Here is a 24,091-nt window from a genome sequence, read left to right on the forward strand (position 1 = left end):
GCAGTGAGGGGAGATTGTGATAAATCTTGGCTTCATAGCCTTGTAATCATAGTACATGTCTGTGGTTAAATTTCTCCCTTTAGTATGAGTTCAGCCTCTGATTTGGGCTTCCAGAAGTGGGAGCCTATGGGCTCAGATACCCTCAGGGCATTTTCTTAGTGGGGTTCAGATCTACAATCATCAACAGGCTGTTTCACAGGGAAAAAAAAGCCTTATATTTTATACTTCTTATTTCTGCATTCTGTGGTCCTTTCCTGGGTCTCTCTGGTTCTTTACTGTCTTGGGTTTCTTCTACCTACACTCCTGGTCACCCAGATGGACTTTCTGGCCCATACCCAAGTTGCTGAGACTAGAATGTTTGTTTTCATTTGGGTTTATAGGCCTGGAGGTCTGAGTCTGCTCAGAAATACATTGACAATGAAAATACTGATTTTTACATCCACAGAGATGAGCACAAAGCCCCTCTTGGTGCTCACACACATTCTGTTCTTTGCACCAGTAAGTCCTTCTGAATGTTATCCTGGTTGCTTTATGCCTCAAAAGATTTTGGGATTAAGCTCTGTCTTAGTCACTGTTCTACTGCTGTGAAGAGACACCAAGGCCAAGGAAACTTATAGAAGAGGGCTTGCTTACAGCCTCAGAAAGGGCATTAGCTAGGGCTTGCTTACACCTTCAGAGGGGGCATTAGCTAGGGTTTCTGTTGCTATGATGAAATACCACGACCAGAACCAAGCTGGGGAAGGAAGAGTTTATTTGGCTTACACTTCCACATTGTACTCCATCACTGAAGGAAGTCAGGACAGGAACTCAAACTGGGCAGGAACCTAAAGGCAGGCGCTGACAGCAGAGGCCACAGAGGAGTGCTAGTTACTGGCTTGCTCATCATGGCTTGCTCAGCATGCTTTCTTATAGAACCAGGACCACCAGCCCAGGATGACCCCACCTATAATGGGCTGAGTCCCCCACCCCAATTGATAATTATGAAAGTGCCTTAAAGCCGGATCATATGAAGGCATTTTCCCAGCTGAGGTTCCCTCCTTTCAAATCACTCTAGCTTCTGTGAAGTTGACATAAAACACACAGCACAATTGATCTTTTGTCAACTTGACAAACAAATGCATCACTGTTAAGCCACACTTTTCCTTTTTTTTTTTTTCTCATCCCCAAGATCTCAGATTAATAAATTTCATTGTGGTGGTTTGAATGAAAATGGCCCCATAGGCCCATAGTACTACTGTGACGTGTGGCCTTGTTGGATGAAGTGTGTCCCTGGGGATGGGTTTTGAGCTTTCAGATGCTCAACCAGGCCTAGTATCTCTTTTTCTGCTCCCTTTGGATCCATATATAGAACCTTCCACTACCTTTCCAGCACCGTGTCTGCCTGCACACCACCATGCTTCCCACCATGATGATGGTGGACTAACCCTCTGACACTGTAAGCCAGCCCCAATTAAACGCTTTCCTTTATAAGGGTTGCCATGATCATGGTGTCTCTTCACAGAAATATAACAATGACTAAGACAAAGATAAAACATATTACAAACTTAAAAGTTCCACAGTCTTACCAACTCAAACACTAAAGATTCAGTCTCTTTTTTAAAAATCCAGTGTGTCTTTTAAAACCTAAAAAATTCAGTTACTAAACTGTGGGCTCCTGTAAAATTACAAATAACCAGGGCACAGTCAATCTGAACAAACCAAAACTACATTTCAACAGTATAAACAGCTCAGTGTCCAATATCTGGGTTTTACTCATGATCTTCTGAGTTCTCGTCAGGGACTCCAACTCTGCCACCAAGGGCCAAGCCTCAGCTGCTCCCCAAGGCCCCTTCACACCTTCACAACCAGCAACACCTGTGTGACATCACTAAGCTCAGCTGCCAGCACTAGGTACAACCTTGGCCACCCCCAAGACACAGCTTCTGTGTGCTGCCTCTCAGGAAACACTTCCCAGAAGACTTCACCGCAGTGATGCTGCTCTTCTCTTAATCGCAGCTGATTCTTCAGCCCCCACTGAGCAGCATCCATTGTCCCAGCAAAGCAAAGGTTTTGCTTTAGTGATTCTGGTCTCTAGTTAGTCAGGGCCAGTTCTTCAGCTCCACTTGACCAAACACCACAGGTTCCTCATGAAATGACCTGGCAGAGTCTTTACTTCTCTTCGAAGGTTCACAAGCCAGGTCTCCATTGTCTTCACTGCTTTCTTATCTTCCACACTCCTACAGAACAGCCCACTGAGCTCTCAACACTCACTGACTTTTCTAGCCTAAAGTTCCATAGTCCTTCCACAATCCTCCCAAATGTATGGCCATGCCTCTCACTGCAATAACCCACTATCCTGGTACCAATTTATTTCTTTCTTTCTTTCTTTCTTTCTTTCTTTCTTTCTTTCTTTCTTTCTTTCTTTCTTCTTTCTTTTTGGTTTTATTTTTTGAGACAGGGTTTCTCTGTGTAGCCTTGGCTGTACTGGACTCACTTTATAGACCAGGCTGGCCTTGAACTCATACAGATCCACCTGCCTCTGTCTGCCCAAGTGCTGGGATTAAAGGCTTGTACCACCATGGCCAGCCTAGTACCAATTTCTGTCTTAGTGTTCTATTGCTGTGAAGAAACACCATAACCACACCAACTCATTTTTTGTTTTTGTTTGTTTTGAGACAGAGTTTCTCTGGGGTAGCCTTGGCCATCCTGGAGTCACTCTGTAGACCAGGCTGGCCTCACAAAGATCTGCCTGCCTCTGCTTTCCCAAGTGCACTATCATGGCTGGCTGACCACACAAACCTTTATAAGAGAAAGTATTTGGTTGAGGCTTGCTTACAGCTTCAAAGGTTGAGTTCATTGTTATCACAGCAGGGAGCATGGCAGCACACTTGCAGACACAGTGCTGGAAATGTAGCTGAGAGTTCTATATCTGGGTCCATAGGCTGCAGGAAGAGAGACAATGGGCCTGGCTGGAGCGTTTGAAACTTTAAAGCCTACCCTCCCCCGGCTCAGTGACTACTTTCTCCAACAAGGCCACACCTCCCAATTCTTTTCAAACAGTTCCACTAAGTAGGGACCAAGAATTTTAACATGTCCTATAGGGGATGTTCTCATTCAAACCACCACAAGCTCATTTGTTAACTTGGTCCACTTTATTGAAAAGATTTGTTTTCTTTATACATCCCTATTTTGTCATTGTTTCATATGACATATATCCTCAAATGTAAACACATTTTTTAAAAAGCAAAAAAAAAAAATGCATAAGAGAGTTTTTATAATTTAGACAGACATTTTTGTACATTGTTTCCAACTACATTGCTATGAAATTACATGTTGTGTGCATCTAGAACAGCGGTTCTCAGCCTGTGGGTCTTGACCCCTTTGGGGTTACATATTAGATCTTCTGTGTATCAGATAGTCATTACAATTCATAACAATAGCAAAATGACAGTTATTAAATAGTAACAAAATTATTTTATTTTAAATTATTTTATTTATGAAGAACTGTATTAAGGGGCCACAGCATTAGGAAGGTTGAGACCCCACCACTCTAGAGGATCACTTATTGGAAAGCAGGGTAAACTCCAGTGGGGTTTGGTGTGTGGCCACAGGCCTCCACCACCTCTAAGTGTAGTTCTAAGTGGGAGCTGGAGAGATGGCTCAGTGGTTAAGAGCACTGTCTGTTCTTCCAGAGATCCTGAGTTCAATTCCCAGCAACCACATGGCAGTTCACAACTGTCTGTAACTCTAGCTCCAGAGGATCCAACACCCTCTCACAGACATACATGCAAGCAAAACACCAATGCAAAGAAATAGATTGATTTAAATATTAGGTTGTCTTTCACTCTTCTAAGCTAATAGATACATTAATGAGCACAAGAATGGGGTGAAACATCTGCACACCCTGAAAGCTGATGTACTCTGAAAGCATAGTTGGCACAACTCATTGTACTTTGAGAAGCTACCTGAGTATATTCTCAAAGACTTGCTTTGTCATGCATGCAGAGCAGTTTATTCTAAGATAAGTAATCTTTCTTAGGTTGGCTTAATACAAATGGGTTTTGGAGCCAGGCAGTGGTGGCACATGTCTTTAATCCCAGCACTTGGGAGGCAGAGGCAGGTGAATCTCTTGAGTTTGAGGCCAGCCTGGTCTACAGAGTGAGTTCCAGAACAGCCAGGGAAAACTCCATCTATTAAAAACAAACAAAAAACCAGACAGGCAGTGGTGAGGAGGAGGATTCTCTGTGAGTTCAAGGTCAGTCAGATCTATAGAGTGAGTTCCAGAACAGCCAACGCTACACAGAGAAACACTGTCTAGAATAACTAAAACAACAAAAACAAACCAACAAACAACAATAACAAAAAATGGATTTTGTTTTCTGTGAGTCTAGTTTGGTTTTGGTCACTGTTCTATTCAGCTTTAGTGGAGATTTATTTGTCTGACAGGAAGTTTCCCTCCGGAGTATGTCTGCCCTTAGAAGGTAGAGGGTTGTTTGTGGTTTAGACAGAAACATTAGTGGGCACCACGAGGACACTTGCGTAGCTGGTCAGGTTCTGAAACACGTCGCAGTCTACTTCCACTGTGAGCCTCTGGACTCCCAGATGCGTTGGCGTGAACTGGAACTGAGTATGCAGGCTGCTTCCTGGCCACACAGACCCCAGTCTGAAATAAAGGCAGAGATGGGTGTTAGTTCTCCTCCCGTGCCATAATTTTCCTCACTGCTCTGCTGGTCTCCATGGCTTGTCCTTCTTGGCTTGAAGATAGAGGGCCATGAGGATATAGAAATCTAAGTACATTGCCAGGAAGCTGGAAGTGATCCTAAGGGGTGGATGACAGAGCAACTGCATGGCCTAAGACAGAAGTGTGCTGAGGCCTTTCATCTGCATCTGATGTCCCCTTCAGCATCTGTGGTTTGGTCTGGTTCAGCTCTTGGTACCAGTGCTGGCAATATATTTGGCAAAGGCTATAGTTTTACATTCCTCCCTGCTGGGCACAGTGAGTGCCATAGGCATAGTGAGAGAGTGCCAATGTGTCAGCAGCTGGTGGCTGACCTTCCTGGACTCCTGCAGACCATTCTGTTACTAAGGGAACGTTGGAGGTTTTCTTTGGGGGGATTTGCTCCACAAGTGCAGTAGGCGAAATAAAAGAGGTTGCTTGCAGTGTGTAAGAGCAGCGAGGACCTAGACTACGCCGGTGCTCCTAAAGGTTGACAAGGACGAAGACAATATCAACAGGAGAAAATGGGCCACGGCAGAGGCGACTCCAGAAGAGGAAAGGAAAGGGGACAGGCAGCCTGAAGAATGGCAAATCGGAACAGAAAGACACGGCATTCCATCAAACATGTAAAGAACAGAATAGCTGGATATTGCCAGAGATGTGGGGAGAGAAACTGTCTTACAGTTCAGGGGAGTTGCGGGGAGGGGATCCTGCTACAAACCAGATCCTATCCTTTGACCCAGAAATTCCATCCCTGTACAGATTTAATCACCACAAACACCAAAGTTTCAAACAAGCTTAGAAGGGGGCGTGGATGAGGCGGTTGTCTGGGAAACCTTGTGGCACCAGAGCGAGAGGCATTTGTTGTCTTATCATCATGAAGCAGCAGGATGTGGCGGGTGCACACAACGGAGTCCCCTGTAGCCTAAGAAGTGGACTTCACATACAGGTGAAAAGAAAAAGCCGGGAACAGCTACATAAGTTAACGAGACAACAGCACACCGTGCACATTGCTGAAGAGCCACACACACAAGGACAGGGAGGGCGGTGAAGGGAATAGAAACCACAGGGATTTAATTGAAATTGGATCTTGTTGGTGAACAGTAGAGTACAATTCTCTCTACCGAGAGATGGCATGTCCTATCTGTGTGTTCTCTGGTACCAATCTAACCTCCCTTCTTCATCCAGACTTTTCTTGGATGATCAGGACAGGTGAGGTGGGGGGTTATGTGGGGTCCTCACAGTCTCCCCTATTCCCTTCTCCCGTTGACTTGGTGGTTCCAGAATGAGATAGGCCATTTTGCTTTAATTCAACTTCTGGAAATATTTGCTCTGTTTTCAGAGATACAGCAAAGAGACAGATTACTGTATTTAAGTCAGTGAGTCCAAACCAGTCCTGATCTTTCGGTGGGATAAGAAGCTAACAGTCTTGGCCTGGCAGTGGTGGCACACGCCTGTAACCTCAGCACTCGGGAGGCAGAGCTGGGTGGATCTTTGTGAGTCTGAGTCCAGCCTGGTCGACAGAATGAGTTCCGGTATGCCAAGGCTACACACAGAAACCCTGACTCAGAAAACAAAAACAAACAAACAAAAAAGCTTACAGCCTCCTACCCATATCTCCTCTCTCTGTGAATGAGTCCCCTTCCAAAGATGGAGATGATGCAGTTCTGCATGGGGCAGTCTAAGGAGTTGTGCATGCTGACTGAGACGGTGAGAGGCTCGTACAGCACTGCTGTCTTCGGCATCTGTAGAAAGAAGCAACACGGACACAACTCCTGGTAGATTCTGGGAAAGGGGCAGGCACTGTTTTCAGTTGTCCATCCACCTATCTATCGACACACCTTCTCTAATAAGTCCATACCTCCTATTTCTTCCCCAAACGTTCCCACCAACTGCCCTGCATGGCAGCAGCTAAAAGCAATTCAGTAAACAAACAAACAAACAAACAAAAGGCTTGCCCACCTTGATGACGAGATGCGGTCTGCCAATGGCCATGTCTTCCTGAGCGAAGCAGCTGAGGCTGGTGTGGGAGTGTGTTGCCATTGCTGTGACCCTGAGGAAGCTGTTCTCAGGTGGGGTTTGCTCAAAATAGGAGGAGGACAGGCCGGTGGAAATTTTCAGGACTGCAACACACAACAGGCAAGTCAGTACAAAGCACGGAGCGCATGCATGCTAGAGTCAAGTCATAGCCAGGAAGATGCTGCATTCCCTAGTTGCTCTGCACTTCCCCCAGGAGTGCTGCCCCATATCCACCTCTGCCGACAACACTCTGAGCAGATGGCCTCACTCGGGTTATAGGAAAGCTCTGTGAGCTAGAACAAGCCATGTCATCTCTGCCTCAAAATGGTAGGGTTGGCTTGCGTTACATGACGCACTTCAAAGGAAGTGCATATCTCGAGAGTCACCACACAGCTGCCAAATGCACACTTACCAAGTTCCTGCCCCTTCTGCCATTCTCCTTCCCTTTTCACAGAAGGTGCTACCTATCAAGAGGGGCTCTCTCAAACTCTGGTTCCCATTCTCAATCTGCGGACAGAAACATTGCTCTTCCTGTGATCTCCCTAAAGGGATGTCCTGTCCCCTTGTCCATGTTGAGTCTTACGCTTTTTAAATATGTGCTCCATTCTCATCCCCTGCTGATGAGCTCAACTCAGCTCAGATAACTTATTGGCAAATATTAAGTGCTCAGGAAATGTGAGTTACAATTCCGTCAATCAGCTATTTGCCTAGAGACTATGCTGTCACTTATAACCCACCTCTCCCAAAGCTTGTTTTTCACTTCAACCTATAAGCAGAGTCGCCTTCAAATAAACCGAAGAATCACACCAACTTCTCTCTAGCAGCTGTCCCTGGCTGACTATCCCCTTAGCTTCTCCTTTTTCCCATCATGCTTTAGGAAGAACTCCCCTTCCAGAGTTCAATCCGTTTAAAGCCCAGGAAGCCAGCCTTACTTCTTTTCTTCTTAGCTGAGTTGCTTTCCCAGCCTATGCACTTCAGCCAGGACATCTCGTGACCTCTCTGCCAATCTTGCTGGGTGTTCCTGTCCCCTCGTAGACTTCTCTGTCTCCCTCATTCTTTGTTCTGTCCTCAAGTGTTCTCTAAATCCATAATTGCCGGTGTGGTTAGGGCTCTCTCCTTACTTCCTCATCTTCTGCTGCTCTCCTGCTGCTCTTTAAGCCCCTACTCTCCCCTCTACTCCCCCCTTAACCTACTGGTTGTCTATGGCTGCATGTATGATACAGTCCCAAACACAGGCCATATCCCATGTCAATTACATCAGAGGCTGGCAAGGAGGCTCAGCATTAGGATTGTAAAGTCCCCCAGGCGCTTCTGTGTTAGCCAAGGTTAAGAACAACTGCTCTGCTATAACCTTTCCGTTCCATTTTATCAAAATGTCTTTCTTTTTAAAATGGTTTTCTGATCGCATTGACAGCACTAATGAAAGCTTTTCATGAACCTCATCATTATCCAGACACGAAAACTCTGGCTCCTGAACATGATGTTTAAGACTGTTCATAACCCAGTCATGTTTAGCTCTCATGCTAACTCATGCTATGCTTGGGCAAGGCACAGTGACGAAAAGAATAGAGACCCAGGACAGGCAGAGGCTGTTGCAGCCCTGGTGACAAGCTCTATCCTTGTTTCTGAAGCTTGCCTGTGCAATGAGATTTCCTCAGGAGTTTTGTAATTTTTAATGTTTGAGTCTATGGTGGAGTTTTTTTTTTTTTTTTTTTTTTTTAACCTAATTGCTTGAGGTGTCACCCAGGCATAGTTTCCATGGGTGACTCCAATATGTGACCAAGTTTAAGAATGATTAATGGATATCAGGGAATCTTAACCCTAAATACATAAGGTTTCTGAAGAGTACCTGTGCCTGACCTCATCTCAGACCAATTAAACAAGTATCTAAAGAAGAGAAGGGGTGGGGCTGGAGAGATGGCTCAGAGGTTAAGAGCACTATCTGTTCTTCCAAAGTCCTGAGTTCAATTCCCAGCAACCACATGGTGGCTCACAACCATCTATAATGAGATCTGGGGCCCTCTTCTGGTGGGCAGGTTCACATGCAGGCAGAATACTGTACAAATAGTAAATAAATAAATCAAGAAGAGGAGGAAGAGGAGGAGGGACCCTTGTATGTCCCTCTGTCTGGGATGCTGTGAGTCACCTGGGTGCACAATGCCCCAGCCTGGGTGAGGTGCTTTTCTGGCCTGCACTCTGTTGTGTTCCTCAAATGCTTTCTCACTGCTAGTGTGGGTTGGTTTACTTATCTCATCGTAGTTGGAATCATGGTCCTCTCACCTGTGTCAGGCTGAATATAGGTGTGTTGAATGAATGAATGAATGAATGAATGAATGAATGTGAGTGTAAGGGCTAAAAGCCATCTCTGGAGAACAGTGGGTGGAGCCAAATTAGAACCATTTGTCTGTGAGGTGTCTGCTGGGGCCAGAGAACTTTACCCTGGTTGGGTCTGATTGTGAAGGACTTCTTCTGCTTCCAGAGAACAGCAGCAAGGACTCCATCATAGTAAACAGCCTGGACTCCAAGCACCAGATGCCCCTCCTTCTCCTCGTCTGTGGGGTTAATCAGGGTCACTGAGAGCTGACCATTTCCTCTCAGGGGGAGGGAGCTGGACACATCCAAGAACAGGTGCAGAGGACCAAGAGGCTCACAGCTGGGAGGATGCCCGGCCACACTGTCTTTCCTGTGTTTTATTCTCTGTTTTCGGACTCTCTCCAGTACCTCTTTTTCTTGAAGAGATCCTGCAGAATAGAAGTTGGAACAGAGAGGGGAGGACATCCTATTGGGACTCTAGATGAGAGAAGCATGGGAGAATAGCAAAGTAGAAGGATCCAGAGGGTCCTAGAAACCTACAAGTAGAACATTATGATAGGCAGATTTGGGCCCAGGGGTCCCGCTCAAACTAAGGCACCAGCCAAGGACAATACAGGCGATAAACTTTAAACCCCTACCCAGATCTAGCCAATGGTCAGAACATTCTCCACAGTTGAGTGGAGAGTGGGATATGACTTTCTCACGTACTCTGGTGCCTCACATTTGACCATGTCCCCTGGAGGGGGAGACCTGGTGGCACTCAGAGGAAGAACAGCAGGTTACCAAGAAGAGACTTGATACCCTATGAGCATATACAGGGGGAGGTAATCTCCCTCAGGAACAGTCATAGGGGAGGGGAATAATGGGAAAATGGGAGGGAGGGAAGAATGGGAGGATACAAGGGATGGGATAAACATTGAGATGTAACAAGAATCAATTAAAAAAAGAAGAAGAAGAAGAAGTTGAAACAGACCTCTTACCCGGTTAGGTACAGATCCTTCTGATAAAAATACAGGATTAAAATTTACCACTTCTGCTCAGACACCAAAGTCCTAAAAAGCTTTGCAAGTGCCTCAGGCTTTGAATTTATCTTTGCACAAGGGAAATAAGTTTTTTTTTTTTTTTTTTTTTGTTTTTTTTGTTTTTTTTTGACAAGTCCTCGCTATCACCAGAGACAGTTTTTTTTTGTTTTGTTTTGTTTTTTTTCAAGAAATTGACTTTTCAGGTATGAAGGAATTTGGAATTATTCCGAGGGCAGAGGAGCCACAGAGTATTCTTGAGTGGGGATATAACAAGGACATTCGTGTGTCTGAGAGTGTTCATTTTTGAAACTGAAATGCGGAAGGGATGTGGTGGAGACCAGAGGCAGGGGGTTACCATCCTGTAGGCAAGAGGTAAGGAAGCTGCTGGCTTAAGTAGGTTTCTAAAAGAGTACAGAACAGAGAGTTGGGCAAGGACAATGTGCTGTGATGGAGAAGGTTCCAGAAAGTTATGAGCCTCCTGATTTGGACTGATAGACAAACATGCTAAAAGAGAGAAATAGTTTTGGGGATCTTGGAAGAGAGAGTGAGAGGGGTAACTTCCTCTCCCTCAGTCCTGGAAGTCTTCTTGGACAGGGCTTGGTGTTTATTTAGTGCTTTGTTTCATAAGAGCAGTTCTCAACTGGAAGCAATTTTGACCCCATGCAAGGGACATTTGGAAATACCCAAAGACATTTTTGGTTAGCAGGACTAGCTGGGGCTGGGGACAGGCATCTCATGAACAGAAACACAGAGCACTGCAGTGCATCCTACAGTCCAACTGCCTACACTGCAGAACTGTCTGATCTAAACTGGCAGTCGTGTCAGCCAAGGTTGAGAGACTTACTTCTATTTGATGGGGGGAAAGACTGGGGTTCTTTCTGGCCTGTGTCTGGCCTGCCCATTCTCTTCCCCTCATTTGCTATCTCAGATGAAAAGGCCAGTTCTCTTTCCTGGTCAGTACCTGCAGGATACTTGTAGTTCTGAGTAATGTCTTCGCAGCGGTCACAGCCCATGACCTTGGTGCTGATGCCATTGCCAATGTTCTTTTGGTTAGAGTTGGTCAGCTCCAGTGTCCCATCTTCACAGCACTTCCAGACAACACAGGAGGCATTTACTGCAGCAAAGAGCTCTGATACTGCCGGGTCCAGCTGCAGTTCCCCATCCTTGACCGCTCTGACTGGGACCAGATTACAGGATCCCAGGACTGAAAGAGAGGTGTGGCGGTTCATCTGGAGCGACTACGTATTCAGATACTAATTGCTTGCCCCCCTACCCCAACCCCAAAATTCTTACTGTTCTACAACCAGAGCAAACCCTCAAGTAACCAAAATGGCCTAAGTGAACCTTGCCTCCCAAATTATCCCTGATTGGCCAATTAAAAAAAAAATGCCTACACCTGGGTTGGGCAGAAGTGAGGTAGGCAGAGTTAAGGTTCACAGGCTTGGAGGAGAGAAAGATCCCAGGAGAGAGAGAGAGGAGGAAGGAGAGAGGAACTGGAAAGGAAGAAGGAGAAAGCAGAGTCACCTCGGGTAAAGCACGAACTAGAAGCATGTGGTGGGGAGGCGCTTGCTCTGAGGATCAGCAAATGGAGCGATGCAGCTCAGATGAAAAACGTGTGCAAGTGCTTATGGGATTTTGGATAGGAAGCAGCCCAGATAGGAATGATTAGAGCAAATGGTGTGGGACGAGGGGCTGGGAGATATCAAGATAGTTTAGGGCGTTAGTTTCTACCCAGTTCCAGTGTATAGGCATACTAAAAATTTAACAAGTGTCTGTGTCTTTTGTTTATATAATAGAGGATTAAATAATAACCACTGAGCTGGGCCTTTAATCCCAACACTCCAGAGAAAAAGGCAGGCGGATCTCTGTGAGTTCGAGACCAGCCTGGTCTACAAAGTGAGTCCAGGCCAGCCAAGGGTACACAGAGAAACCCTGTCTCAAAAAAAAAAAAAAAAAAAAAAAAAAACCTGCCATAATAATCTTATATATTAATAGTAAATATTAACAATCCTTTTATTACACAAAGAAAGGGCAGGTGAGCAAAGGAGCCAAGCGTAGAGTTCTGTTCTGGCATGGTTCACCTTATCAGTCTTTGTCCTTCCTGTACATTATTTCTCCTCTTCCCCAGGATCAAGGTCAGAGGCAGGAAGTAGAAAGACTTCCTGAAAAAGCATCACAGAGGAAACACAACTATGCAGTGAAAGTACTTTTAGTTTCTGGCCTATACCAGGAACTGGACAGGAAGGACCTCAGAGGAACATGATTAGTGCACAGTTGCAATACAGTATGCTAGGAACAGGCTGCCACCTTGACTGCTTCCTGTTTGCCAGGCTCTCTGACAGTTTTGTTCTAGGACAAGGAGGCACCATTCTTTGGTTGCTTGAAGTTTCTCTCTCTAGGCTTGAGCTTTCATCTACACACAGACAAGCCCTGCCCTGCCAGGCCCTTCCCACAGAATGCCCTCAGCCATGCTAAGACCCTTTGACTTTCATTGAGATGGTATCCCTTTGCCCAAGGCTTTAAGTGGGGCTAGCATTCCTGCAATCTGTGACATGGATAGCTGACATCTTTACCCCCTTGAGCCTGTTGGCACCATCTGGTCACCATCACTCCTGTGTCTCCTGTTTTAGAGGATGAAGGCCCTCTTTGGACCACATGCTCCTCCTAGATCCTTTCCAAGGGACCCCTTCAGTTCTTTCAGCCCTGGTTGGCCTTGGGCCCAACCTTAGGCTTTACCTCCAACTCCATTAGGAGCTCTTGGGTGCAGAATCTGCCATCCGTCATAACCCTGGGACAAATCAGGTCTGCTCATCCAGCATTCTACAGAGGTTTGGAAGACCCTAAAAGTAGCAAAGGCGAAATTTCAAGTGTGGGGGGGAGGGGGAAGAATATGGAAGAGAGGCTAGAAATGTGACTTTTGTTGCCTTGGGAATGGAAGGACACTGTAGAAAAAGAAAAGTGACACTCCTACAGAGGGGTACACACTCCGCCGCTGATGACCACCACCTCCTGTAAGAGTCCTGAAGGCCTACCCTTAGCCCAGGGCTCTCCCAGTGTGGAGGGATCGCACAGAACTTGGTGTTTGGCACCCTTTCTGGTCTAGAACCCTATCTCCTTTACGTGTCTCACCAGATACGGCCCCGCTGTCCTTCTCCATTCTGGACTCCCTCCTCGTTGTAGTACTCATCCACCAGCAGGCTCCCCTGGGTACACTGGGCTGAGGCAAACGTGGTAACAGCACGTGCTGGGATGCCCAGGCAGCGTAGTACTGCGTAGAAGAAGCACAGCGTATCAGAGCAGGCAGAAAAGCCCCAGGCAGACGAAGGCCGGTGGATGCTGCACAAAGCATACAGCACAGGAGTATAGAGCAAGGGGGAGGTATAGAAGCACTGAGGCTTGCTCTGGGGGCGGGGGTGGGAGTGAGGGTGGGGGGCGGGCACAGGGACAGGTGTGGGGTGTTTTGAGGGAGAAAGTAAGTTTCGGAGCAGAGTTTGTTAATGAGCTCAGATTTGCAGAGGGCGAAGAGAAGCAGCAGCTGGCAGGGAAAGTGGGTTGCGGGGGCGGGGCAGGAGGCTGGTGGTGAAGGCTGTGGAGAGGAGGCAATGCCTGCTTTAGGACATGTCCCTCCCACATGAGAGGCCGAGGTACAACTCAAGATGCAGGCTAGACACTACGGCAGCCCAGAAGACTGACCTGTGTGTTACCTGCCCTGTACCTGTGCAAGCAACAGCAGCAAACACCCAGGCCTGGCTCTCATACACGGGTCGCCCTTGGCCAGTGAGCCACTGCCGCAGGATGGGCGCACTGCCCCGTCGCTTGTACAGCAAGGTCCCTTCCTGGGCAGCCTGGGTCTGTGAAATAGGTAGGACATTCTTCTCCTTGAGAGCATGCAGCTGTTGGGGCAGATATGTGGTTGTCAGTGGGAGTCCTGTGGCTGGACAGCTTGAAGGGGGGGGGGGTCCAGCAAGGAGTGCTCATTGCAGCATCCTTGGAGCATGTAAGACCAGCATGCAGCAGGCTCCATTGTAAGACTGGCATGCCCCAGGCTCCAGCCAAACCCAAGGTTCCTCATCTAAGTCATCCTCCAGCTCCCACCATGGGGTGGAGCACGAGGGCTGGTTCTACTGGTCCCCAGTTTGCCCTGCCCTGACTCCTTTAACGTTGTTTGCTCTGGGTCCTGGAGGCCACTTTTCTCAAGTTTCTTCCTTCTTACAGAATAGCCTTGACCCACACCCTACCTTTCAGGGGAAGACAGAGAGGTATCAAAAGTAATGGGGACTAAATTACTCCTCTGAGAGGATTTTGTAGACATGGTATGCTGGCTAGTTTTAGGTCAACTTGACACAAGCTAGAGCCATCTGAGAGAAGGGAACCCCAATTGTGAAAATGCCTCTGAAAAAATAAATCTATCTGTAGGCAAGCCTGTGGAGCATATTCTTAATCGGTGATTGCTTTATTGTGGATGGGTACACCCTGGGCTGGTGGTCCTGGGCTCTATAACAAAGGAGGCTGAGCAAGGCAAGCCATGGGGAGCAAGTCAGTGAGCAGCACTCCTCCATGGCCTCTGCATCAGCTCCTGCCACCATGTTCCTGCTCCCCTGAGTTTCTGCCTTAGCTGCCTTTAGACTGTGTGACTCTGGACATGAAAGCCAAATAAACCCTCTCCTCCCTGAGCTGCTTTTCGTCATAAAGTTTCACAAGAGCAATATTAACCCAAACTAGGACACATGGGAAACATCAAGCCACCTTCATGGTTTGCATATTCCTAGGAACATTTAGAAATGAAACAAGACCCCTGGATTGCTAGATCACAGCGAGTACTGAGGAGGATAGAGCAGTTCTTTTCCCCTAGGGATATAAGTCTCCAGGTTAGGGCCAGGAGGAAGAGAGCGCTGAGAAAAGCCAGGCCGGTCTCCTCCCTCCCTGGCTTTTGTCTTAGATGAACCTATCTCTTATCTTGTCCTTCTCCCCCTATCAGATTCTTCTCTGAGGACTGTCCCCCACACCCAGGAAAGGGGTGGAGCCCCTCCATCCAAGCGCTCTCCCTTTGGCTCTCCAGCCTTGTGCTCACCAAGGCGCCCACCACCCGGGCCACATGTACAGGCTGGCTCCACTCCTCCACTTCCTTGTCCACACTGAGTAAGCTCAGGCTGAGGTCCATGACGTCTCTCTCAAACTGCAGGGGCAACACAGGATAAGATGAGGGGCCAGGCCAGGTGCTATCTCTCAGGACAGTTCTGTTATCTTGTCCCTCTCCCAAGCTTGGGTATATCATCCTTAATGTACATTATAGGTGTTCTGGCTTTTCTCTCATCCCACCGACCAGACCTTTGCTCTGTGGACTGATTTTTCTGATAGGGTGTGATCTCATGAAGATTGAATTGGTACATATTTATTTATTTATTTAGACAGGGTCTCACTATGTAGACCAGGCTGACTTTGAACTCACAGAGGTCTGCCTGCCTACGCTTCCCAAGTGCCAGGATTTAGGGTATGTGCCACTATCAGTACCAATGTCATTTAGACTCATTTAATTTCACTCATTTCTACTTAGTGAATATCTAATGTTTCCACAGGCACTGAGCCAGGAATGGAAGACTCCAGGTTGCTCCCACTCTGGAGGAGCCCCTAGCTTGCGTGTGGGCCTTCGGGTATCAGACCATAGCAACAAAGCTCTGACTCTAGGAGAAACATGAACAGGTGTAAGAGATGGCACAATAGAACAACTCCTCTAGCTTTTAGGGATTGGGAGAATTTTTCAGAAGGTAGCAAGACGGGGGAAGTAGTTTTCCAAGAGGAAAGAGAAGGAAGATCGTCTGAACAGAGGGGCTAGTCAGCCTACATGCCCATGGAACAAGAACACGGGTGGCTTCTGGGAAGGAAAGCAGTGGCCTGGATGCTTGGTCGTCAGGCCAGGGCATGGTCTCCATTCGGTAGACAAAGGGATTTGCCAGAAGGTGAATTTGCCATGGTTTCTATGAAGATAACTAGCAGCTGTGGAGAGTGGTGCAATGTGGTCTAAAAGAAACAGAGGTGAGCCGGGCGCGGTGGCACTAGGAGAGGCAGAGGCAGGCGGATCTCTGTGAGTTCGAGGCCAGCCTGGTCTACAAAGTGAATTCCAGGACAGCCAAAACTACACACAGAGAAACCCTGTCTCAAAAACCAATCGACCAAACAAACAAAAAGAAACCGAGGCACCACAAGGCTGAACCGGGCTAAAGAAACAATCTCTTGACAAGAGCTTTTGAACTTGCTAGCTTTGGCCTGAGTGTTGAGGGTTATGGGATAGGCAGTGCTCCTCTTCTCCCCTAGAGGTCCCTATTACCTGACCAAAGTCCCAGGGCTCTTCCTGAATGCAGTCAGCTGTGCCCAGGTAGATAAGGCCATTCTGGTTCAATACATATTCAGTGCGTTGAGCCTCATTCTGCAGAAATACAGCATCATCTGGCAAGAAGCAGAGAAGATTGAAGGCCTGAGGGTGCCGAGTCTGCCCTCCATGCCCTGGGGGCTTCTGCCCTGCCAGCCTAGGTTGGGTTTGCCCTTTCTTGCATCTCTGAGCCTAAAAAAACTCAGGAGTATAGTGGAAGTTTTGGTTTTTTTAAACACTCAGTTATGTTGGGGGGCCGGGCATGGTGGGCACACGCCTTTAATCCCAGCACTTGGGAGGCAGAGCCAGGTGGATCACTATGAGTTCGAGGCCAGCCTGGTCTACAAAGTGAGTCTAGGACAGCCAAGGCTACACAGAGAAACCCTGTCTCAACAAACAAACAAAAAACACCTCAGTTGTGTTATGTAGGTATGTTTTTGTTTTAAACGCAAGTGTGGGATATTTGTCTACAGCTCAGAGAGGGGCGTGGTCTATGCCAGGTGGAGTTAGTGGAATTCTGAGGACTCTGGGAGAGTATAAATATTGGAGCCCAGAGAGAAAGAGAGAGGAAGGTGCTTTGAGGAGACAGAGGAGGGAGAAGGCTGCTTGTTCATCCTGCTGTGTTTGTGGTTTGCTATTACTAGACTGCTAGATATCCTGACAACTAGGATTGGTATTTTTTACACAGAACCAACAACCCTAACCAGCCAGAACTAAGTCTAAAGAGAACTCCACCCCTTTTCCCTTCTAAAGTCCTTTCTCTCCTACCTAGGGTTGGGGGAGGGGGAGGTTGGAAGGGAGGTAGAGGCATCAAGGAACCCTAAATTATAAAGAGATAAAAACAAATAGTGCCTACACTGAAGGGTCTTCTCTTGCTCGCTCAGGTCCTGGACCAGACAATCTACATCCGTCAGGGTCTGGCCAGGAACAAGCCAACCTTAAAAAGCCTAGTGGCTTCCAGAAGAGACTTGCAAATGAGAGCCCTACTGGCTCAAAGGAGACCAGTGACATCCTAGGGAGCTCCTGATGGCCTGTCATGTCTTTCCAGTGACATCCTAGGGAGCTCCTGATGGCCTGTCATGTCTTTCCAGTGACATCCTAGGGAGCTCCTGATGGCCTGTCATGTCTTTCCAGTGACATCCTAGGGAGCTCCTGATGGCCTGTCATGTCTTTCCTAGAAGACCAAGTTGTAATAACAACAACAACAAAAAGTGTATCAGGGGAAATAGCAAAATAAACACAGGCTAAACGGGGGGGGGGGGGGGGGAGAGGGGGACGGGACGGGAGACGACACGACAGGGTAAGAAGGAACAAGGGGTTCGACAGTGGAATTCTGAGCATTGGGCTTCTGTACTGAAAGATCCTCTGGGCCCAGGGCGACCATCGTCCTTTCTCAGGACCTCATGATTCCCTTATGCAAGTGCTAGGAGAGTGCCACGGAGACGTCAGGTGAGAGAACAGCTTTGAGCTGTCAGTCCAGTCATGCTCCTTGTGTGAGACAGGTCTTTTCACCATGGTATGAGGTAGGCTAGCTAGTCTACAAGCTTCCAGATATGTCTCCTGTCTCTGTCTCCCACCTTCCTATAAGCAGGTAACATCTGGTTTCCCCCTGGAATCTGCCGATCTGAACTCAGCAATTACTTTTACCCACTGAGCCTTCTCCTCACCCCTAGATATCTTTTAATGATACCGCTGTTCACTTTAGGAAGCTGGAACCAGCTTGCGGCTCAGCTTTTCTTGCCAGCTTTTCTCTCTCAGCTACAGAAGCACTAGAGAGTTGCCCAGGCACCCAGTACTACCTCTGCTTCCTGTGTGCTGGGATTAAAGGCATGTGCTACCACACTCAGTGCATCAGAACGTCTCTCAGTCATCACTCAGAGGAGCACAGAGCCAATGATTCCCACGGCCCATCCCTCCAAAGAAGGACTTCCCTAGTTGGGGTCCCATATAAATGGAGCAAGAAGACAGCAATCCTAGCAGTAGAATCAAGTGTGGATTCCTTCAGAACCCAACGCTGCCCTAGAACTGTTGACTGTATTTTCGCTGCTCTCAATATAGACTCTGAGCCAGTCATCTGGGATGCGCTAAAGCCTCAGCTTAGAAGGATGCCCTGAGATATTCCTATCACTATATGGGGAAATGTGGGACCTCCCTCTGCAGAAGGATCCTTAATCTATAATGAACCACATGGGGTGAAGCATGTCCAAACGGACCCAAGTTCCCATCTACTGCTCCACTTGCCTTTCCCCTTGGAACACAAAGGCCCTGAGATGAGGACAGGCTGGACCATCTAAAACAGTGGTTCTCAACCTTCCTAATGCTGTGACCCTTAGTACAGTACCTCATATTGTGGTGACCCCAACCATAAAATTATTTTTATTGCTATCTCATAATTGTAATTTTGCCATTACTATGGATTATAATGTAAACATCTGTGGTTTCCAATGGTTTTAGGTGAACCCTGTGATGGCCCCCCAAGGGGTCACAACCCACAGGTGGTTGAGAACCACTTATCTAAAATAAGAGGTAAGTACTGGAGGTCCCACCCTGCATAAGAAAGGTAAAGGCTTCAGACATCATAAAGGAAAGAGTCTGGGACTTGGCTCCATGCATGGGGTTGTAGGAACCTGGGGAAATTGTTTTCCTTTCCCATATTTCCTTTGGTCTCCCAGCCTGTCTTATAAAGGGGGCCCTTCAGGCTCACAGGGAAATTATTGAAAAGAAACGGAAGTGTGTGTCTGATGGAATTTAATGGTGGTGTTGTCCTCAGGGCCTGGGGCGGGTACTCCCTGTTGGAGCTGTGCCCCAGCTCCGCTTCCCTTCATCTCTGTGCAGCTCAGACTAGCTTAGGTCCAAATTTACCTCTATTCCAGGGATTAAAGAGGAGTGTGAACTGGCCCAAGAGGTATTGTTTCCTGCCTGAAACCTGAAGCAGGAGTGAGTAGCGGCCAATGACAGCATCCACGGGTGTGGTCACAGAGATGGTCCAGTATTGGGCATCTCTTTCTTCCACTGCTGCACTCCATCCTTTTTGGTCCCCCAGAGAGGAAATTGGGAAGATGGCTTGGGTCTTGTTGGTCTTGGAAGGCTGCTCTCCTGCAGGGCACAGCAATAAATTGGTCACAGCTCAGGGGTAAATAATAAATCAAGGTCTTACAAAATGGAGGAGGTGTCAGTTTTGGAGGAGATGAAAAGAGCTGCTCCTATAATGAGAAACAGTAGAGGACGATGGGGGACCATAGGCTCTTGGTTCTTATGGACTTATGTCTATGAAAGGGTCACGGTGTCTACACAGTGGATATAATCCGAGTACAACCATCCCTCTAACCCAGGAGTATTGTTTCCTGCAATGCCCAAATCCAAGGTTACCTATGTCTCTTTATATGAAATACCATGGCATTGCATTGAACGCTAATCCTTTAATTGTGTATGAATCCTTACACAGTGTGAATACTGTATCAGCAGTCACTATGCTGTATGTTTTAAGAATTGCTGATGAAGAGGGGGAAACTGTACTTGTCCAGGATGGACACAACCTTTGCCCGGGTATGGTCCATCATGGTTGGCTTATTTTGAGCAAGCAGAACCCAGGGACATGGAAGGCCTGTGGAGGAACTAAAGTAGATATTACAATTACAAGTGAAGTTCTTGAACCAGTAGCTGATACATAATACAACAATTAGCACAGGCTAGATGCTATTCGTAGCCAGAGTTAGACTCCACTCAGCCCTTTCCTGCAAAGTTGCAACCAAAACCAAGCTCTTAATGGAACTGCTGCTGAGAGCTTCAGAACTGTAATAAACAATGTTATCTTGTACAGTCTCACAATAGCCCCTTGGTGGATTAGGACAGCTTAAGGCCCAGTGACAGTGGGGACCATTTGTCCCTTGATCTTCTGAGAGGATGCTGGGAAGAGAATTCCCCTCCACATCCCCAAATCCCCACAGTGGTCTAGGGCTGTCCCACATACCAGTTTGTGCAATGAGAGCCACTTTCTTCAGGGCAGACAGAAATGTGTGGACTGGGGCACGGAAGTTCAGGGTGACACTGAAGGACTGTCCCCGCCTCAAAATAAGGTGCTGGGAGCTGATGGCTTTGGTGTGGTGCTCCTCGTTGTTTTCTGCCACTTGGAAGTCACAGCTCTTGATACTTAGAGCTGTTATGGGAAAAGGAAAGTCATAGTTATGAGGTAAGTGCAACAGCATGGATAAAAAGACACCTTCTTAGAGTGGGGTTCAAGTCCTTGACCCATTTCCTTGTCAGCTGTGCAACCTCAAGCAAGTAATTTTTTTTTTCTGAGATATAGTTTCTCTGTGTAGCCTTGGCTGTCCTGAATTTGATTTGTAGACCAGGCTGGCCTTGAACTCACAGTGATCTGCCTGCCTCTGCCTCCCTGAGTGCTGGGATTACAGGCGTGCGCCACCACACCTGGCAAGCAACTCTTTTGAACTTCAGTTTTCTTCTCCTTAAACGAACCACCTCTCTTTGAAGAGTTATAGGAAATAAGGTTATATACATATGTATTTATATGTATGTGCTTGTATTTACTTAACGTTAGTGTAATGTCAAACACTTATTAAGGCCCATTGAATTTAACATTTGTTTCTGGTTCCAAGTCCAAACAATGAATAAAATCTAGAATCTCACACAGTCCTCATACCCTCTTTATTTTGCAGACAGGGCCTCGTGTATCCTGGGCTGGTCTCGAACTTGCTATGTATATGAGGTTGACCTTGAACTTCTGACCCTCCTTCCAAGTGATATGATTACAGGCATGTGTTTTATGCAGAGTCGGGGTTGAACACGGGGCTTGTGCATACTAAGCAAGCACTTTACCACCTGAGCTACGTACCTGGTCTCACATCCATTTTTTTTTTTTTTTTTTTTGAGAACATAATCCAATATTAGAACTGGTTTTAAGATCACTGAGTTGAATTCTCTTGTCTTAAAGATGATAAAAATGAGGCTGAGAACAGAACCAACTCACGTGAGAGTGAGATAGTGCGTGGGTTTTGACTGAAAGGCTCACCATCTCACGGCACTTGAAAGGAGGTGGCTGAATGTATTATGACAGACTGTCAGTAAATCTTTATTTTATGGAGAGAGGAAAAATACGGAACAAGGAACTTTTTTCCAATGCTTAGCAGGGGCTGAAGAGATGCCTCCGTGGCTAAGGCCACTGACTTACTTTCCATAGGACCTTGGTTCGATTTACAGCATCCACATGGCAACCTACAACTGTCTATAGCTCTAGTTGTAGAACAGTGAATGTGCTCTTCTGGCCTCCAGGGGTACCAGGCACACCCACGGTATTCTTACACACATGCAGGCAAAACATTCATACGCATAAAATAAGTAATATCTTTTTTTTTAAAAAAATCAAAAATGCTTAGCAATCCCACAATAAGGAACAAGACTGAAAAGTAAAAATTTAATTCTTCATGTACTGAAGGTGTGATGTACATTTCATTTTGTTGACAACAGGTCACTGGGAGCCTCCTCAGCAAATAAATAGGCTGCGGTGTTGACAAGGGCTCGGCTGCTGGGAGGAAAAAGCTGTGGCTTTTACTTGTAAGTGTGGGGCGCGATCTAATCTACTTCAAGGAAACGATCTGACCGTGACACAAAATCCCGTGGGCTCCAGGACATGGCATGAAAAGTGCAGGGCACTCTTACTACTTTGGTCACCAAACTTTGTGGCCGAATGCTCAAGAGCAGAGGGAAAATAGTAGGAAAATAGCTTTACAGTCCCCACTTTTCCTCTTACAGTGACAGAGCAGACATGTGATGCTACGTAATGACCTAACACAGGCAAGAAGAACTGACGTACTGAATCTGGAGATGCAAGACCTCTCTGCACATCTGGTCCTAGCACCCTGGGTACCCTTTGCACCCTGTCTCCCTCTCACCTACCAGCGAGGTGTTCAGGTCGTGGCAGTAGATAAAACAGCTTCAGTTAATCTGGGGTTTGTAGGGCGAGCATCAGCATCAGTGGGAAGCCAGCAATGACTCCTCCCTGTGTGCGCCCTGGGTCTGGGGCCCAGATTGAGGCCATCTTCTATGGGATGGCTGAGTTAGACTGAGTGGTGGCGGGGTGAACTGTCACACAAGCCCTTGCTGACTTCTCCTGGTGGAGCTTGGTCCATAGCTCCCCTAAATCACTCCCCCCCCCCCCATTTTATAGGCATTACCCACTGCTCACTGCCCCCAACCCCTCCTGTGAACTTGCTGAGGAACTGTGCTTATTTCATTTTTGCATTCTCTGCCCTGCAGTATCCAGACACAATGAATGTCCCAGTCAATGCCTGCCCCCTCAACGACAGGACAAGAACGTGGAATCAGCCCTAAGAAGAGTTTCTTAGACGTGCCTGGTGCTCAGGCTGCAGCTATGCTGGCACCCACAGTGGAAGTGCCTGGAGTTTGGACATCTTCTCAATCTGTTTTATTGGTTTATGCCTGTCTCTGTCCGTTGTGTTTGCTGACTCCTACCATCCCTTCTCTCCTTTGAGGATGCAACAGCCTCAACATTTCCCAGGTGTCTTCCGGGTGTGGTGGCACACGCCTTTAATCCCAGCCCTCGGGAGGCAGAGGCAGGTGGACTGCTGTGAGTTCAAGGCCAGCCTGGTCTACAAAGCGAGTCCAGGACAGCCAAGGCTACACAGGGAAACCCTGTCTCGAAAAGCAAAACAAAACAAAACAAAAGATTTCTCAGGTGTCTTTAGTTACTTTTCTATTGCTGTGATAAAACACCACGACCAAAAGCAAGTTGGGGGAAAAAAGAGCTTATTCATTTTACAGCATGTAGTCCACCATCCGGGGAAATCAAGGCAGGAACCTGGAGGAAGGAACCGAAGCAAAAGCCTTGGAGGACCACTGCTTCCTGGCTCGCTAGGCTCTGCCTGTCTTCTTACACTATCCAGGACCACCCTCGGAGGATAGCTCAACCCACCGTGGGCTGGGCCCTCTCCCAGCAATCATCAATAGAGAAAATGAACTACACGCTTGCCCACCAGCCAAATCCAGTGGGGATATTTTCTCAGCTGAGGTTTCCTCTTCCAAAATGACTCTAGCCTGTGTTGAGCTGACATAAACACCAGCCAGCACACCAGGTGTGCCTTGCTTGTATCACAGCCTAGAGAGTTGTGACCATTTACACAGTGTTGATCCTGGGCTGTGAATATAAATGCGTCATGATCACCAACAATATTCCACCATCATAATTGCAATTAAAATGACCATACAGCCACCTACCCCATACTTACCCTCACTTCCCTTCCCACCCCATAAACCTCCCACTTCATCTAGCTCATCTCCCACTCCATGCACCTCCCTACCGTTCCCTCACATCTCACACACCCTACTGTCACATCCATTACCAACCGATTTCCTTAAAAACAAACAAACAAACAAACAAACAAACAAACAAAACCCTGTCATACTGACAGGCCTAGCAGCCAGGAACTGGCTTAGCTTACCTTGCCCCATGGCTTCAGGCTACTCAAATCTACTTGAGCACAGGAAATGCTTGCCTCAAACTGCTGCCTCCGGGCTCCCTCTCCAAATCCCTCTCCACACTGGAAAAGTTGGAGGACTTCTGTTACTTTAAAAGTCTGTAGAAAGTAAATTTCCCTCCCTCCTCTGGTGAGCCTGCTGACAGGTTTCTTGTCTCCTGTC

General features: G+C 47.2%; 1 protein-coding gene across 1 annotated transcript; it reads right to left on the reverse strand.

Moving 5' to 3' along the window:
* Positions 1-4,464: 4,464 nt before the first annotated feature.
* Positions 4,465-24,030, reverse strand: Epb42 (erythrocyte membrane protein band 4.2). Its single transcript, XM_051145033.1, has 13 exons — positions 23,893-24,030; positions 20,388-20,573; positions 19,280-19,513; positions 16,376-16,494; positions 15,122-15,226; positions 13,766-13,943; positions 13,180-13,318; positions 12,787-12,890; positions 11,012-11,254; positions 9,154-9,456; positions 6,659-6,819; positions 6,308-6,441; positions 4,465-4,642 (listed from the first exon to the last, which is right to left on the reverse strand). Exons 1-13 carry the CDS (start codon positions 23,900-23,902, stop codon positions 4,480-4,482), a joined length of 2,079 nt encoding a protein of 692 aa, XP_051000990.1. The 5' UTR covers positions 23,903-24,030; the 3' UTR covers positions 4,465-4,479.
* Between the last annotated feature and the right edge of the window lie 61 nt (positions 24,031-24,091).

Source organism: Acomys russatus, chromosome 4 (genome assembly GCF_903995435.1).
Source record: "Acomys russatus chromosome 4, mAcoRus1.1, whole genome shotgun sequence".
In the NCBI taxonomy this organism is placed as follows: Eukaryota; Metazoa; Chordata; class Mammalia; order Rodentia; family Muridae; genus Acomys; species Acomys russatus.

What these genes read in the sequence shown, in the direction of transcription:
- Epb42 (XM_051145033.1), bottom strand. An exon ending in GAACTACAAGTATCCTGCAG is followed by an intron (nt 9,457 to 11,011) that starts GTACTGACCAGG and finishes TCTATTCTGCAG; the next exon opens with GATCTCTTCAAGAAAAAGAG. An exon ending in CACAGAGAGAGGAGATATGG is followed by an intron (nt 4,643 to 6,307) that starts GTAGGAGGCTGT and finishes CCTTTATTTCAG; the next exon opens with ACTGGGGTCTGTGTGGCCAG.